This window comes from Aquarana catesbeiana, linkage group LG06 (assembly GCF_042186555.1).
Source record: "Aquarana catesbeiana isolate 2022-GZ linkage group LG06, ASM4218655v1, whole genome shotgun sequence".
NCBI lineage: Eukaryota > Metazoa > Chordata > Amphibia > Anura > Ranidae > Aquarana > Aquarana catesbeiana.
The window spans coordinates 403,419,736-403,438,654 of record NC_133329.1 but is presented as its reverse complement, the minus strand read 5'-3'; the positions used below and the strand labels follow the sequence as shown (position 1 = coordinate 403,438,654).

Sequence of the window (18,919 nt, the reverse complement as noted above, 5' to 3'; positions counted from 1 at the left end):
AAGTGTCTGGCGCCCAATAACTGTATCCACCTTGCACCCACCATGCCTCACAACCCACCACATACAGAAGCATGTCAGCTATCTCTGGCCCTAGAGGTTCTTATTAGACTGAAGGAGGCCGGAGACCTTGCTACATATTTATGGCATTGTTATTATAATTGTTTTTTTGTTTTTTTTTACTAGCAATGGCGGCGATCTGGGTTTTTAGCAGGACTGTGACATTGCGGCGGACAGATTGGACACTTTTGACACTTTTTTGGGACCATTGACATTATTACAGTGATCAGAGCTAAAAATAGCCACTGATTACTGTATAAATGACACTGGCAGGGAAGGGGTTAACACTAGGGGGCGATCAAGGGGTTAAGTGTTCCCTGGGAGGTGTTTCTAACTGTGGGGGGGAGGGGTCTGCCTGGGAGTAGGGAGAGATCGCTGTTCCTGATCACTAGGAACAGCAGATTTCTCTCTCCTCCCTTGATAGAATGGGGATGGGGGATCTGTCTGTTTACATTGATAGACCCCCGTTCTGGCTCTCTGAGGAGCGATCGTGGCCGGCGAACATCGCGCGCGCGCCTGCTAGAGCCATTAAAAGGGGCAGATGTATAACTGGTCGGCAAGCAGTTAATATGGTAAAGTTAAAAACACTACAATGGCCAAATTCACATTGTGTGAAGGTAGATTCAGCATGAGGACTCCATTGTGGTCGCAGCTAGGTTGAAGGTCCACGGCTCCCCCTTCCCCTGTCGGGATCTTGAGGTGGTTTTAGGAGTGCGGCACCAGTGGAATCCTTATGCTGTATCTACCTTCACACGATGTGAGTTTGACCATTGACCATTGTAGTGTTTTAACTTTACCATAATAAAGCCGAGTTACACTAGGGCGGCTTTGCGCTCTCTTCTTTTGTGTTTTTGTCCAGAAAGCAACTGAAGAAATGTAAAAGTCTAAAACAAGTCATGATAATTTACCTTCCTATCCTATCTATTCACTAATGCTAGCAGCGTAAGGAATAAAAATAGTCAATGTTGATTGAGAGAGTGACGTTCCACTTTAACGCCTTCATGACAAGGTTGGTTGTCTCAGCATGGGGCACTCTGACTGGTCTGCGGCTACACAGCCCCATACACAACCAACTGCAATGCTCTGTGTGTTCTGACACCTTTCTATCAGAACCAGCATTCCCTTTCTTACAATCTGAGCTCCAGTAGCTCTTCTATTGGATCGGCCAGCCGTCGCTCCCCACATAAATCAATGCGCCTTGTCACCCATGACCCTGTTGCCGGTTTGCCGGTTTGCCTTCCTTGGACCACTTTTGGTCGTTCCTGACCACTGCAGACCGATAGCATCCCACAAGAGCTGCAGTTTTGGAGTTGCTCTGACCCAGTCGTCTGGACATTACAATTTGGCCCTTGTCGAAGAAGATCAAATTCTTACACTTGCCCATTTTTTCTGACCCAGTTGCCAGTTGGCCAGTTTTCCTTCCTTGGGCCACTTTTGGTCGGTCCTGACCATTGCAGACCAGGAACATCTCACAAGAGCTGCAGTTTTTGGAGTTGCTCTGACCAAGTCGTCTGGACATTACAATTTGGCCCTTGTCGAAGAAGATCAAATTCTTACACTTGCCCATTTTTTCTGACCCAGTTGCCAGTTGGCCAGTTTGCCTTCCTTGGGCCACTTTTGGTCGGTCCTGACTATTGCAGACCAGGAACATCCCACAAGAGCTGCAGTTTTTGGAGTTGCTCCAACCCAGTCGTCTGGACATTACAATTTGGCCCTTGTCGAAGAAGATCAAATTCTTACACTTGCCCATTTTTTCTGACCCAGTTGCCAGTTGGCCAGTTTGCCTTCCTTGGGTCACTTTTGGTCGGTCCTGACCATTGCAGACCAGGAACATCTCACAAGAGCTGCAGTTTTTGGAGTTGCTCTGACCCAATCGTCTGGACATTACAATTTGGCCCTTGTCGAAGAAGATCAAATTCTTACACTTGCCCATTTTTTCTGACCCTGTTGCCAGTTGGCCAGTTTTCCTTCCTTGGACCACTTTTGGTCGGTCCTGACCACCGCAGACCGGTAACATCCCACAAGAGCTGCAGTTTTTGGAGTTGCTCTGACCCAGTCGCCTTGACATTACAATTTGGCCCTTGTCAAAGTTGTTCAAATTCTTACACTTGCCCATTTTTCTGACCTTGTTGCCAGTTGGCCAGCTTTCCTTCCTTGGACCACTTTTGTTCGGTCCTGACCACTGCAGACAAGGAACATCCCACAAGAGCTGCAGTTTTGGAGTTGCTCTGACCCAGTCGTCTGCATATTACAATTTGGCCCTTGTCTAAGTTGATCAAATTCTTACATTTGCCCATTTTTTCTGACCTTGTTGGTTGCTAGTTGGCCAATTTTCCTTCCTTGGACCACTTTTGGTCAGTCCTGACCACCGCAGACTGGTAACATCCCACAAGAGCTACCGTTTTTGGAGTTGCTCTGACCCAGTCATCTGGACATGACAATTTGGCCCTTGTCAAATTTGATCAGATCCTCACACTTGCCCACTTTTTTTTGCTTTCAACACATCAACTTCAGGGACAACATGTTCACTTGCTGCCTAATCTATCCCCCCCCCCCCACTTTCAGATACCATTGTCATGAGACAATTAATTTTTATTCACTTCACATGTTAGTGGTAAAAATGTCATAATGAATAATTAGAGAGCTTTGCATTCATTCATTTATCATTGTAAACAGGTCTTTTTTTCAGCATGAACTGAGGGGGGAGACGCAGTTCCGACACCTCCAGCACTCAGTGTATCTAATGGCTGGGGTGTGCTGGAGGGTTCATTGATGCTGGCTGCTGAAGCATCTATTGCTTGGGGGGATCTATTGTTGCTGTTGTTGTTAAGGTGTATTTTGTTGCAGGGAGTTTATTGTTGCTGGGGATCTGTTGTTTGCGGGGGGGGGGGGGGGGGGTTCTATTGTTGATAGCTGCAGGGGATCTATTTTGCTTTTTCTAACATCCTTCACAAATTCCATACAAATTACTTAACACCACAGAATTATACTGGGTTTTGTTTTCTTTTAAAAAAAAGGTGGTACTGGGAGGTGGGTAGGGGGTGGGACCAAAGGACGGTGCTCAGAGGTGGGTAGGGGGTGGGACCAAGATACGGTGCACAGAGGTGGGTAGGGGGTGTGGCCAAGGGACGGTGTTCAGAGGTGGGTAGGGGGTGGGACCAAGGGACGGTGTTCAGAGGTGGGTAGGGGGTGGGAACAAGGAACGGTGCTCAGAGGTGGGTAGATGGTGGGAACAAGGGACGGTGCTCTGAGGTGGGTAGGGGGTGGGACTAAGGGACTATGCTCAGAGGTGGGTAGGGGTTGGGACCAAGGGGCAGTGCTCAGAGGTGGGTAGAGGGTGGGACCAAGGGACGGTGCTCAGAGGTGGGGAGAGGTGTGAGACCAAGGGACGGTGCTCAGAGGTGAGTAGGGATGGGACCAAGGGACAGTGCTCAGAGGTGGGTAGGGGGTGAGACCAAGGGATGGTGCTCAGAGGTGGGTAGAGGGTGGGACCAAGGGACGGTGCTCAGAGTAGGGCAGGTGGTGGGACCAAGGGACGGTGTTCAGAGGTGGGTAGGGGGTGGGACCAAGGAACGGTGCTCAGAGGTGGGTAGGGGGTGGGAACAAGGGACGATGCTCAGAGGTGGGTAGAGGGTGGGAACAAGGGACGGTGCTCTGAGGTGGGTAAGGGGTGGGACTAAGGGACAGTGCTCAGAGGTGGGTAGGGGTTGGGACCAAGGGACAGTGCTCAGGGGTGGGTAGGGGGTGGGACCAAGGGACAGTGCTCAGAGGTGGGGAGGGGTGGGACCAAGGGATGGTGCTCAGAGGTGGGTAGGGTTGGGACCAAGGGACAGTGCTCAGAGGTGGGTAGGTGGTGGGACCAAGGGATGGTGCTCAGAGGTGGGTAGGTGGTGGGACCAAGGGACGGTGCTCAGAGGTGGGTAGGTGGTGGGACCAAGGAACGATGCTCAGAGGTGGGAAGGGGTGGGATCAAGGGATGGTGCTCGAGGGTGGGAACAAGGGATGGTGCTCATGGTGGGTAGGGGGAGGGACCAAGGGATGGTGCTCAGGGGTGGGACCCAGGGACAGTGCTCAGTGGTGGGTAGGTGGTGGGACCAAGGGACGGTGCTCAGAGGTGGGTAGGTGGTGGGACCAAGGGACGGTGCTCAGAGTTGGGTAGGGGGTGGGACCAAGGGATGGTGCTCAGAGGTGGGAAGGGGTGGGACCAAGAGATGGTGCTCGGGGGTGGGACCAAGGGATGGTGCTCATGGTGGGTAGGGGGATGGACCAAGGGATGGTGCGAAGGAGTGGGACCCAGGGACAGTGCTCAGTGGTGGGTAGGGGCGGAGACAAGGGGTGGCTTGGAAGAGGGGAGTACCTGTACCTAGTTTCTGAGAAAAAAAGCCCTGATTGTAAATATATAATTTTTAATACAAACAGTGGAAGTGCCTTGGCATCAGCATTTTGTAGTCCCACTACAACAGACTGGGAGAGGGAGAAGCAGCACAAAAAGCCAATCAGCAGACAAGGGGCATGTTGACAGGAGAAGGGAGCAGAATGACAGCCAGATGAGCTCATCAGTCTGCTGCTTCTCCTTAACTGTCCAATTGCAGGTTGAGGGGAGGGACAAGACCCAAAGCAGACAGAACTGTGCTGTGTAGCAGAGCTGTATAAATGTCAGGACTGGATGTACAGAATTGCAAATCCTGCTGCAGGTAAAGCTTCTCCCTTGTGTATATTTCTTTGGTGCATTTAGCGCTTTGCTGGGAGTTCAGCTTTATCAGTTCTTTTATATAAACCAATTTGTAATTCAATGACCCGCATTGTGAGGAGGTGGAAGCTCCCCCCGCGATTTCCCCCGACTCCTTTTATTTTACCGAAGCGGCCCGATCGCTAACGATGTCCCCGGCCCCGCCCTTTCCTTCCATAATGGGGCCTCTCAATTCTGCAGATCATTTCTTTTGCTAAAGAATTTTGAGATGATAAAAAAAAAAACGGTTTGCTTGTAATAATTTTCGGATGAGTAGTGAAATGTGGTGAAACGCTCGCCGCCGGATGAATTATTCATGGCGGCCCCTGTAGAGAGTGACAGAGACTTCAAAACGCCCGTCTTACCATTGCGGCTGTTGAGCTTGGCGTTGCCGTGGCTGAAGAGCTGCGAGGAGCTGTCAAACGCCGTGTGCGGCAGCGCGGAAACCAGGGGGTCATCGCAATTATCTGCAGCGGAGGGGAAAAAAAAAGACAGGAAAATCGTCAGCGGAGCGCTAATCATCAAACATGGACAACATCAAGTACAGACAATGCATGTGAGCGGATACAGGAAAAACACGAATATTGTATTGCGTTATACAGCGTCAGGGGTCAACGGGTCTTGGGTAGTTAAATGAGAAGCCTTGTTCAACAACAGAAATAGAATATATATGTATTCCTGCGCTATTATGTGAATATAAATAATATAATTGCAGCAAACATCAAATAAGGGTCAATCCATACACAGAAATGTTATACAAGATAGCTGGTGCTGCGCTGTTAAACAAACAATAAAAGTAACCTGAACTTCCTACAATATTAAGAAGCAGTATGCAATGATGTCTAAAGGTACACGTGCAAAATAAATAGAATTACATAGATAAACGGCAACACATAAATAGTGTAAAAACTGTTCAGATAAGTGTACTATTACAGTGACTGTCCGCCCGTACGCGTGTCGTCACGGTCACGTGACTTCATCAGGGGTGAAAGTCACGTGAGCATGACGACACGCGTAGGGATGGACAGGCACCGGAACTGACATTCGCATATGCAGCGGTACCCCCCCCCCCCCGTAAGGGCTGCTGATTTGATTATAGCGATCCGCCAATCACCCCGCTGCCATACTCCCCACAACCCATTAAAGTAAGAGAACGGTCAATCTTAGGATTTCTGTTGCATTTATTTGCAGGATTAAATTTGGATGGGGAAAGGGTTACATGAGATGCCTTTATCATTTGATGCATTGGATGTTGTAAATAGTTATTCAATGGCGGTGGCCGGAGGATCTCGACACACTTGGGACACACATTCGCACATATACTAGGGCCAATTTGGACAGGATCCAGTTAACCTACCAGCATGTCTTTGGAGTGTGGGAGGAAACCGGAGTACCCGGGGGAAACCCACGCAGGCACAGGGATAACATGCAAACTCCAGGCAGATGGTGTCGTGGTCGGGATTCAACCAGCGACCATTTCGCTGCTAGGTGAAAGTGCTACCCACTACACCACTGTGCCGTCCACTACACCACTGTGCTTTTATTCAAAAGTGTTCAACAACAGTCTGATGCCATCACTGGGACTCTGTGCTTCTCTATGCAATGCATGCAGATTGTGGCTGGTGGGAGCGGCCAGCAGTGGGCCGTACAAAGCTTCCTGAAAACATCCCAGCCCCCCCGCCTCAGTACTCCTCTCCAGAGCCCGCAGTCCTGATGCAAGCAGTGGGCTGCCCGCTACATACATAAAACCAGAAGCCTGTGTGCATAAACCCTTGTAGGGCTGCTCTATCCTAATGTGGAGCTTAACACTTTCACTGCCATAAACCTCCAGTTTAGGAGGCGGGAGGAGGGGGTTAACACTTTCACTGCTATGACAGCCAATATAAGAGGGGTTGACTTCCACTGCTATGACCATTAATACAGGAAAGGGGGGGGGAGTTTAACTTGCCATGACCCTCAATGCAAGGGAGGGGGATGGGAGGGTTAACTTTTACTGCTATGACCCCCAATTCAAGAGGAGCAACGGGGTTAACTTTCACTGCCACTATCAATGCAGGGGAGGGATGGGGGGTTTACTATCACAGCGACTGACTATCAATGCAGGGGAGGAACGGGGGTTAACTTTCACTGCCAATGATTATCAATGCAGGGGAGGACAGCCGTACATTAACCCCTCCCCCCTCCTCCTCCTCCGCTGCTGCTTTTCATGCTACCTCTAGGGGGCAGCGCTCTCCCCTACTGCCCTGCAAATAGGAGCTGACCCAATCACCGGTCAGTGAGCAGACACTATGAGATCCATACATCTCTGTGTTCTGGAATTCATTGTCTTCAAGTGACGCAGATATACGGGCCCTGCAAAGCTGGATAATTAATAGCATCCTCAGGGGTGTGGCCATATTACACTGAATAGTGAGGATGACGGCTTAACCCGCCTACGCTGAGCTCACAAATGTATGAAGCTTTGCAGAAGTGCTGGAACAAGGTCCTCTATATATATGTAGAAGAAAACGTATCGGCCTAAACTGAGAAATAATTTTTTTTTTTAATATATATTTTTGGGGATATTTATTATAGCAAAAAGTAAAAAAAAAAAATAATATAAATAAATATATATATATATATATATATATATATATATATATATATATATAATTTTTTTTTTTTTTTTTTTTTTAATTGTCACTCTTTTTTTGTTTATAGCGCAAAAAATAAAAACAGCAGAGGCGATCAAATACCACCAAAAGAAAGCTCTATTTGTGGGGGGAAAAAGGACATCAAATTTTTTGGGTACAACGTTGCACGACCGCGCAATTGTCAGCTAAAGCGTCGCAGTGCCGAATCACAAAAAAAAAAAAATGCTCTGGTCAGGAAGGGGGGTAAAATCTTTCGGGGCTGAAGTGGCTAAAACAGAAAGTAGAAAAAATTGTTTTGTTTTTTTTTGGTGTTTTTTTCCTTTTAATAATAAAGTATAAAAAAACACAGAGGTGATCAAGTACCACCAAAAGAAAGCTCTATTTGTGTGAAAAAAAATGATATCAATTTTATTTGGGTACAGCGTTGCACGACCGCGCAATTGTCAGTTAAAGTTCTAAAGGCAGAATGTTTTTTTTTATCTTCATGCATTTTATGTGCAGCAGCCCCCCCCCTATCAGCACCCTTAATACTTACCTGAGCCCCATCTCCATCCAACGATGATACACGAGAGCCTCGGCTGTCCGGGACTCTCCCTCCTGATAGCATAGCTCCCAACTGTCCTGGATTTTGAGGGACTGTCCCGGATTTGGAGCAAAGTCCCTCTGTCCCTCTTTCCTCCTCATCTGTCCCTGATTTTGGTCTGATCTATATAGTTGTATATAAAATGTACCTTTTATCTATCAAAAAGTGTTTTCCAGCGCTAAACCTTTCATCTGATTTCTAAATTGCTGCATTTGTAAATTCCAAAAGCCAATATAAAGGAATAGTAGAGGTAAAAAAAGCACTTGTGGGTTTAACCAATCTTGTTTTTTTTACAAAATTCTCCCTTAAGGGGGCGTGGCAAGGGGTGTGTCCTATGCCTGCATACTTTTGCCGATAAATGTCCCTCATTCCCATCTCAAAAAAGTTGGGAGGTATGCTGATAGGCTGAGACCCAGCGGCGGGTGTCATTGGCTCCCGCTGCTGTCCATTGAAGCGATCCAATGCAACTTAGTGTGCCGCTCCGGCTCTGTTTAAGTGGGGCATATAAATCCTGGAGCTGGCGCGGGATTGGAGCTCATCCTGGCCTCTGCTGTGACTCAGAAAAAAAGAGGGGGAGTCCCTGTAGTCCCTAGAATCTGTGCAAGAGTGGCAACCTTAGACTCCAGTCAGGCCACGCCCCCCAAGGCATCTCGATCCGCCCCTCGGAGCTGTTAATCAAAGTCGGTGAGCCAATGAGGAAAAAGAAGGGGGGCGGGGTCGAAGCTGTGGCTCCGAGTCTGAATGGACACACAGAGCAGCATCTCGGGTCGGGTGCCCCCCCCATAGCAAGCTGCTTGCTGTGGGGGCACTCGGGGGGGGGGGGAGGGGCCAGGAGGAAAATCTGGGCTGCTCTGTGCAAAACCGCTGCACAGAGCAGGTGTGTATACCATGTTTATTATTTAAAAGAAAGAAAAACAAAACTTTAACCAGTTCAGCCCCGGAAGGTTTTACCCCACCCCCTTCATGACCAGGACATTTTTTGCGATACGGCACTGTTATTTTAACTGACAATTGCGCAGTTGTGCGACGCTGTACACAAATAAAATTGATGTCCTTTTTTTCCCACAAATAGAGCTTTCTTTTGGTGGTATTTGATCACCTCTGCGTTTTTTTTTTTTATTTTTTGCGCTATAAACTAAAAAAAAAAGCGTCAATTTTGAAAAAAAAAAACAATATTTTTTTTACTTTCTGCTATAAAACATCCAATAAAAAAATGTAAAAAAATAAAATTTCTTCATCAATTTAGGCCAATATGTATTCTGCTACATGTTTTTGGTAAAAAAAAAAAGATCCCAATAAGTGTACATTGATTGGTTTGCGCAAAAGTTATAGCATCTACAAACTATGGGATAGATTTATGGAATTTAAAATTTTTTTTTATTGTTTTTAGTTGTAATGGCGGTGATCAGCGATTTTTAGCGGGACTGAGACAATGCGGCGGACAAATTTGACACTAAGTGACACTTTTTGGGGATCAGCGACACCAATACAGTGATCAGTGCTAAAAAAAATGCACTGTCACTGTACTAATGACACTGTCAAGGGAAGGGGTCAACATCAGGGGCGATCAAATGGTTAGGCGTGCTCCTAGGGAGGTGCTTTCTAACTGTGTGGGGGAAGAACTGACTGGAGGAAGAGAGACATCTGTGTTTCTGATTAGCAGGAACACACGATCTTTCTCTTCCTCTGTGACAGAACTGCGCTCTGCCTTGTTTACATAGGCAGACCGCCATTCTTCCTCTCCAGCGAATGATCGCGGGTGGCCGCTGGTCATCACGGCTGCCGGACCCCGCTGATTGGTTCCCGCTGTGTCCAATCACAGCGGGAGCGGGGGAATTTCCGGCACTGTGTGCGTGCGCCCCCAGACCCAGAAGACAAAACAATATACAGGTACGGTGTTTCTCAGACTCACCGCTTTTACCGGCGCACTTGAGAAACGACGGGTCGCACGGCTGGCCATAGAGGTTGTCTCTGATCGCCTCTTTGGCCATTGCGGCCTCTGGACTCGCTGATTGGCTTCCGCTGTGTCCAATCACAGCTGGAGCGGGTCTCTGGCGGCGCGTGCGCGCGCCCCAAGACCCGGAAGACAAAACAACGTACAGATACGTTGTTTCACGCAGCTGGGCCGCCCTGCCGATTGGCTCCAGCTGTATCCGAATACAGTTGAAGCGGGTCTGCGGCTGCGCGTGCGCGCGCCCCTAGACCCGGAAGACAAAACATACAGGTACGGTGTTTCTTGGACTCGCTGTTTTTACCGGCGCACTTGAGAAACGACGGGTCGCACGGCTGGCCATAGAGGTTGCCAGAGACCAGATTGTCTCTTATCGCCTCTATGGCCATCGCAGCCCCCGGACTCGCTGATTGGCTACAACTGTATCCAATCACAGTGGGAGTGGGTCGCTGCCGGTGCATGAATGCGCGGCCCAGACCCAGAAGACAAAACATCATACAGGTACGGTGTTTCTCAGACTCAAATTTTTTCCCGCGCACTTGACAAACAGACGGGTTGCACGGCTGGCCACAGAGGTTCCCAGAGACCAGATTGTCTCTGATCGCCTCTATGGCCATTGCGCCCGCCGGACTCGCTGATTGGCTTCCGCTGTGTCCAATCACAGATGAAGCGGGTCTCTGGCGGCGCGTGCGCGTGCCCCCAGACCTGGAAGACAAAACAACGTACAGATACATTGTTTCATGCAGCCGGGCTGCCTTGCCGATTTGCTCCAGCTGTATCCAATAACAGTGGGAGCTGGTCTCCGGCGGCGCGTCCGTGCGCTCCCAGACCCGGAACACAACATACAGGTACGGTGTTCCTCGGACTCATCGTTTTTACCACTGCACTTGAGAAACAATGGGTTGCACGGCTGGCCATAGAGGTTCCCAGAGACCAGATTGTCTCTGATTGCCTCTATGACCATCGCAGCCGCCGGACTCGCTGATTGGATCAAGCTGTATCAAATAACAGTGGGAGCGGGTCTCCGACGGCGCATGGGTGCCTGCGCCCCCAGACCCGGAAGACAAAACAACATACAGGTACGGTTTTTCTCGGACTCACCATTTTTACCGCTGCACTTGAGAAATGATGAGCCGCACGGCTGGCCATAGAGGTTCCCAGAGACCAGATTGTCTCTGATCGCCTCTATGGCTATCGCAGCCGCCACACCCACTGATTGGCTCCAGCTGTATCCAATCACAGTGGGAGTGGGTCTCCGGTGGTGCGTTCGTGTGTGCGGCCCCCAGATCCTGAAGACAAACCAACATACAGGTACGGTGTTTCTCGGACTCACAGTATTTACCGGCGCACTTGAGAAACGGACGGGTCGCACGGCTGGCCATAGAGGTTCCCAGAGACCAGATTGTCTCTGATGCCTCTATGGCCATTGCGGCCGCCGGACTTGCTGACTGGCTTCCACTGTGTCCAATCACAGATGGAGCGGGTCTCTGGCGGCTCGTGCACGCGTCCCCAGATCCGGAAGACAAAACAACGTACAGATACATTGTTTCATGCAGCTGGGCCGCCCTGCTGATTGGCTCCAGCTGTATCCAATCACAGTGGGAGCCAGTCTCTGGCGGTGCGTGCGTGCGGCCCCCAGACCCGGAAGACAAAACAACATACAGGTACGGTTTTTCTCGAACTCGCTGTTTTTACCGCTGCACTTGAGAAATCATGAGCTGCACGGCTGGCCATAGAGGTTCCCAGAGACCAGATTGTCTCTAGTCGCCTCTATGGCTATCGCAGCTGCCAGACCCACTGATTGGCTCCAGCTGTATCCAATCACAGTGGGAGCGGGTCTCCGGTGGCGCGTGCATGCGCCCCCCAGATCCGGAAGACAAACCAACATACAGGTACGGTGTTTCTTGGACTCGCCGTTTTTACCGGCGCACTTGAGAAATGGACGGGTCGCACGGCTGGCCATAGAGGTTCCCAGAGACCAGATTGTCTCTGATCGTCTATATGGCCATCGCGGCTGCCAGACCTGCTGATTGGCTTCCGCTTTGTCCAATCACAGCTGGAGCAGGTCTCTGGCGGCGTGTGGGCGCGCCCCTCAGACCCGGTAGACAAAACAACATACAGGTACATTGTTTCAGGCAGCTGGGCCGCCCTGCCGCAGTAAATGTGCGGTGGGCGGTCCGGAAGAGGTTAAAGTAGCGCAGTGCTGAATATAAAAAAAAAATAAAAATTACCTGGTCATGAAGGGGTCAAAATGGTTGAACGAGCAAAAAAAAAAAAAAAAAAAAGAATGCAAAAAATGGCTCTGGCAGCGGCTGCTTGTTGGCTGGTATTGCCCAATCAGAGGGCAGGGTTTCTTCCAGGCCTCTGAGCCTCTTGCTCACAGCTGTGTTACTTTCCAACACAAGGGGGAGCTCTAACCACCACTTCAATTCTTGGAAGCGCTAAGCAAGGAACATTTGTTCTCGGCACGCACCTACAGAAGTGCGGCATTGTTAGCAAGCTTTTCTATCACCCCACTGGCAGATGCTGACAACAGACGCTTGAAAATATACTTCCCAGCAGCGGGAGGCGAATAAATACATATACACTGAGATTTTATTTTACATGGACTTTTATTTTTTGTGTTGTTAAAGTGTTTCTTTTTTCGTCATTTTGTTTAGTACCCGCGGCTCCAGCAGACAAGCTGAATGATGTATTCTTTCCGAGACAGAAAAGGAAAAATGTTGAGCTGAGCCAAACCAAAAATAATGTAAACAACAAAAGGAAAGCAATGAATGCATTTCAATGTATTTCCATGAATTGGATTCTCTTAAAGTGGAATTTCATTCGCTCAGTCATCGTGAACGACTTTTAATCCTTATGCTGCTAGTATTAGTACAGAGATAGGAAGGTATATGATATATCATCCACTTGCCGACCACAATAGATACAGTGGAACCTTGGATTACGAGCATAATCTGTTCCAGGAGAATGCTAGTAATCCAAAGCACTCGCATATCAAAGCGAGTTTCCCCATAGAAGTCCATGGAAACAAAGATAATTTGTTCTGCATTGACTTCTATTGCGTGCAATACCGCATGTGGCCAGAGGTGGGGGGGGGGGGCGTCGGAGAGCCTCGGAAACACTCGAGGACAGCTTGGCTGAACTTGGAAACCCTCAAATAGGCTCGTAAACACTCGGGCACGGAGTATTGAGTCCAAGTGTGTCCAAGTATTTCCGAGTGGATCCGAGTATTTCCGAACCGTTCCGAGTGTCACCGGCGCCCCCGCTCCTCTGGCCAAATGCGGTACTGCACACCCCATTAGCTTGAATTCTGCTCATTTTGCAAGACAACACTTGCAAACCAAGTCAGGAATTTTTTTAAAAAGTTGCTCGTCTTTCAAAACGCTCGTTAACCGCGTTACTCGTTAACCAAGGTTCCACTGTATATATATATATATATATATATATATATATATATATGTTGCAGCTTGCAAGTGGTTTACCGGGGTTATGGATGAAGATATCAGCTAGACATGTGCAATTCGTTTCGTTCTGAATTCGTTTTTTTAACAAATTTCAACAAATTTGTTAATTCGGAAATATCCCAATTAACGAAAACCCGTTTAACTAATTTTTACGAATATTCGTAAATTTGAATATTCGAATATTCGTAAATTTGAATATTCGAAAATTCGTAAATTCTAAAATTCATAAATTTGAACATTCAAAAATCCGAAAACCAGGGAATTTGAAAATCTGAAATAATAACTAACTAATAAAAACCTAACTGTTATTAACTATTAAATTATAGGTATTGGAATTTTTTAGTGAATGTAACAAATACAAATTTATCCGAAGTTACGAATTATCCGAAATAACGAATGCCATATCTAAAAGAATGGAACGTAATGAATTAATAATAATAAATACCAATAATAATAATAAAAACTTTTTATTATTATTATTTATTATTAATTTGTTCAGTTACATTTGTTTAGATGCGGAATTCGTTATTTCAGATAATTCGTAACTTCGGATAAATTCGTATTTGTGGCGTTCACTAACAGTCAAATTTGAAAGGAAATTACAATACCCATACCTAATTTAATAGTTAGTTACTATTTCAGATTTTCGAATTATCAGGTTTTCGAATTTCGAATTTCCAAATTTTTCTGAATTTTCTAATTTACGAATGTACGAATATATGAATTTTCTAATTTAAAAATTTACAATTTACGAATGTACGAATTTACAAATTTACGAATTTACGAATGTACAAATTTACGAATGTACGAATTTACGAATTTACGAATGTACAAAATTACAAATGTACAAATTTACGCATTTACGAATGTACGAATTTACGAATGTACGAATTTACGAATTTATGAATGTATGAATTTACGAATGTACGAATTTACGAATTTATGAATGTACGAATGTACAAAATTACGAATGTACAAATTTACGCATTTACGAATGTACGAATTTACGAATGTACGAATTTACGAATTTATGAATGTATGAATTTACGAATGTACGAATTTACGAATTTATGAATGTACGAATTTACGAAGTTACGAATGTACGAAGTTACGAATGTACGAATTTACGAATGTACGAATTTACGAATGTACGAATTTACGAAGTTACGAATGTACGAATTTACGAATTGCGATCATAACGAATGACCTAAAAAACGAAAAAAAAAACAAACGAATGAAACGAAAATTAACAAATTTTTTGGCAGTGCACATGTCTACCAGGCACCCCTGGCGCACCCTGGGCGCACGCCTATGGATACAATATATACATAGCTATTACAAGCTGGAACAATGTAACTATATAACACTATCCATACCTGGAAATTCCTCTATAAGGCAAATAGCATTAAAGCAACCTATTTATTTTGAATGCACCTCAATTTCTGCAAAAATTACCTTGACCCTTTTTTTTTTATGCCTGCACACGAAAGAACGCAAAGGCACGTGCAGAGATTTGCGTTTGACATATGTGAACACAGCCAAGATCTACGTGATTGTGTCATCTCTGAGCCAGGATCTCAGTCCAGGAAGTAGATGGTGATCCTGGATGATGCCTGAACAAAGATGGCGCCCTCTTTCTGAAGGCATTGTCAGGGGGGACTCCAGAGATCATCTTCCCCTGGAATGCCGCCATGGCTCTGATTTTAACTGACGTTATAATGTTTCAGGGAGGGGCGCCAACCACGAGGGTCAGAGTTTTGCATCGCTGTTCATTCCCCCCCCCCTTCCTCCACATTGTTTCTTTGTAGAAGAACTGAAAATCAGAACGTTATTTTTCAGAAGCGGCGATCGTGTCATCAACCCAAGTGTCTCGATAATAAATGGTCCTTTACAGAGCAGAAGCCGCCCGCCGAACCGTTACCCCTTACAGGACGGCCCCCGGGCGATCGCCGACTGCAAACCAAGAAAATGAGAAATCCGGAGGGGAGAAACGTGTTTATATAACGTGGCGGCAGACGGGGAACATAACAGATCCGAGCTGCGTGAATTGATGGCGGCGACAATAGGCGCCCTCTGCAGGGATCCGCGTTCTGAAGAAAAAAGCGTTCCGTTCAGGTGTCGGGACAGCGGCAAACCAAAGCGCATTTCACCCGCAGTACGCCGCCTTCGCCAGGCCCGGGGTGTTTGCAGCCGGAGGCATCTGAGGGCACTTTCAACCCATAAAAAACCTTTTTTATATCCCTGGAAGAGTGGCGGCTTCACAGGGAGTGTAATCAGCAGAATTCTGAGCCGAGGAATCCAGATCTCCAGATGTCATCGATTGTCTTCTTAAATACTTCAATACCGGGCACTTTCACCCCCTTCCTGCCCAGGACAATTTTCAGCTTTCAGCGCTCTCACACTTTGACAATTACGCGGTCATGTGACCCTGTACACATATAAGAGTTGTATCATTTAGTTCACACAAATAGAACTTTCTTTTGGTGCTTTTAATTCACCACCGGGGTTGATTATTTTTTGCTAAACAAAAAAAAAAGAACGAAAATTTTTGAAAAAAAAAATTTTTTTCATAGTTTATTATAAAATTTGGAAATAAGTAAAAGGTTTAAATCAGATGATGAAGAGAGATTCGCATTTAGGTCTGATACACATCTATGGGGGCCAGGAACGTCAACAGAGTCACGTGTGTTTTTCCCGACACGCACTGAAATGCTTCTTAGCAGACATGTGGGAGTGACAATAACCAGTTTCTGCCCACGCTATAGCCGAAAGATGGCTACATCACGGGCTTACTTTGCCGGGAGGGCGTACATGGATGGCACGCATCGCCCTCAGCTGGTCACAGATTGGGGTAAAGGGCTAAAGCCCCCCCCCCCACCTTTTTTTTTTTGTCTTACCTGCAAGCGGGTGTGATTTTGCTCTTATTAATTTTCTTTTCTTTATTGTTGTTTTGATGTATGCTGAATATTTTTGGTAGTCTACTGTGTAATGATTTAGAAATTATATATTGTCTATTCAATACATTATACGAACCTCAAGTGGATCCTTAAGAAGCCCACACCTGGGCAAAACGCGTTGATCCCACTTTTTTTTGTTTAGGGGGGGGGTTCTGTTCACTGTATGATACATTTTGGCAGCATTGTATAAATGTTTTTAGAATGTTTTTTTTTTTTTATATTCTTTTCTATGGAATAATAAAATCAACCTTTTTAATATCTTAATTTTTGTTGATTATTGTTATTGCCACCTTGGTCAAAATCCCCTACACACTCCTATGTTTCCCTTTTTTTTAGGAAACTCAGGGATACCCTATATTTTTCACCTATCAGCGCCCATCAGTGTGACTTACCAGTGCCAACCAGTGCTGCCTATCAGTGCCTCCTAAACAGATCCCATCAGTGCTGCCTATCAGTGCCATCTATCAGTGCAGCCTCCTCATTAGGGCCCACCAGTGCCACCTCATCGGTGCCCATCAGTGCCACCTATCAGTGCCATCTATCAGTGCAGCCTCCTCATTAGGGCCCACCAGTGCCACCTCATCAATTCCCATCAGTGCCACCTATCAGTGTCCATCAGTGCTACCTATCAGTGCCACCTATCAGTGTCCATCAGTGCCACCTATCAGTGTCCATCAGTGCTACCTATCAGTGTCAATCAGTGCTACCTATCAGTGCCACCTATCAGTGTCCATCAGTGCCACCTATCAGTGTCCATCAGTGCTACCTATCAGTGCCACCTATCAGTGTCCATCAGTGCTACCTATCAGTGCCACCTATCGTTGTCCATCAGTGCCACCTATCAGTGCAGCCTCCTCATTAGAGCCCACCAGTGCCACCTCATCAGTGCCCATCACTGTCACCTATCAGTGCCCATCAGTAGCACCTATCCGTCAGGGATGTGCGGTGAGGTCAGTGGATGGTGAGGCACTGTTGTAAACGGCATTCAAACCACACATGTGAGGTATCGCCATGATCGTTAGATTGAGAGCAATCATTCTAGCACTGGACCTCCTCTGTAACTCTAAACATGTAACCTGTAAAAAGTTTTAAAGCCCATGGAGATTTTTAAGTACTGAAGTTTAACGCCATTTCACAAGTGTGCACAATTTTAAAGCGTGACATGTTAGATATCTATTTACTCGGTGTAACATCATCTTTTAAATTATACAAAGAAATCAGGCCAACTTTAGTATTTTTTTTTTTTTTGCTTTATTCATGAAACAATTTTTTTCCCCCCCAAAAAAAAAGGTTGAAAAAATTGCTGCACAAATACTGTGTGACATACAAAGTTGCAACGACCACCATTTTATTCCCTAGGGTGTCTGCTAAAAATATATATATATATGTATATATATAATGGTCGGGGGTGCTGAGTACTTTTCTAGCAAGAAAATGATGATTTTTACATGTAGGAGAGAAGTGTCAGAATTGGCCTGGGTGGCAAGGGGTTTATTACCATAAGTAATATACAAATAATTATTTGGTTTTAAGGTCATTTACTATATTTTCAAAAACGTTACTCAAGCAGGTGGCTTAACGGACAAATTACTGAGGTTTGAAGTTAAAACTTCCATCCAGTAATTTCACAGTAAATAGATAAATAATACTTTATTATGTTGTAACATAGAGCATAATAATATATGATTTAGCTTGATTTAAAAAAAAAAGTACCTTTTCAGCAGCAGCAGATTCTCCTTCTTAACTGTGTGAGAAAAACATGGGATTGTGGGTAAATCTTGTACACTTAAACCATTTTTTTCCCTCATAGTTAAGAGGGCTGGGCTTGAAGGGAGTATTTGTCTTTTAGACACGCCCCCTTCTATGACACTGCAGCGAGAGGCGTGCCTCCACTGCAGAATTTTTATTGGACAGCTTGTTCCAATGGTGCTTTACCATTGGTCCAAGGCTCCAAGCTGTCCATTGAGCTCAGTGCCTCTGACAAGAAGTGAGGAGAGGCTCTGTGAGCTCATCCTCTCAGTCTGCTGCAAACAGAGTGTGACGGCTTGTATTTAAGCTGGCCGCTCTGTATGTAGCTTCTGACAGGCTGCGCAAGGAGCCTGTCAGAAGCTACCATAGGTGCCAGGAGCCCCAAATTTTGACCAGTGGTGGGGTAGGACTTTGGCTACCCGGATTTGGGGTCCCTATGACCCCAGATCACGGAGCTACGACCCTTGAAGCTCGATCATTTTTTTTTTTTTATGTCTAAGGCCGCACGTCCCTGCTATCATCAGTGCAGCCTCAGTGCAGCCTCAACAGTGCACCTCAGTGAAGGAGAAAAATTACTTATTTACAAAAGTGTGTAACAAAATTTTCAGTCTTTTGTTTGTTTGTTTAGTAAAAAATAAAAAACCCAGGGGTGATTAAATATCACCAAAAGAAACATCTATCTGTCTAAAAAAAAAAAAAAAAAAAAAAAAGATATAAAATTTCATATGAGTACAGGGCTAGCATGCCCGCGCAATTGTCATTCAAAGTGTGACAGCGCTGAAAGCTGAAAATT

General features: G+C 46.1%; 1 protein-coding gene across 2 annotated transcripts in view; it reads right to left on the bottom strand.

The window, feature by feature from the left end:
• Positions 1-18,919, bottom strand: part of LOC141147244 (contactin-associated protein-like 5) — a 514,695-nt gene that overhangs the window by 432,078 nt on the left and 63,698 nt on the right. For both annotated transcript variants that reach the window (XM_073634437.1, XM_073634436.1), the window contains exon 2: positions 5,152-5,253. In XM_073634437.1, the coding sequence (XP_073490538.1) occupies positions 5,152-5,253 (102 nt within the window). The remainder of the gene's footprint in view (positions 1-5,151; positions 5,254-18,919) is intronic.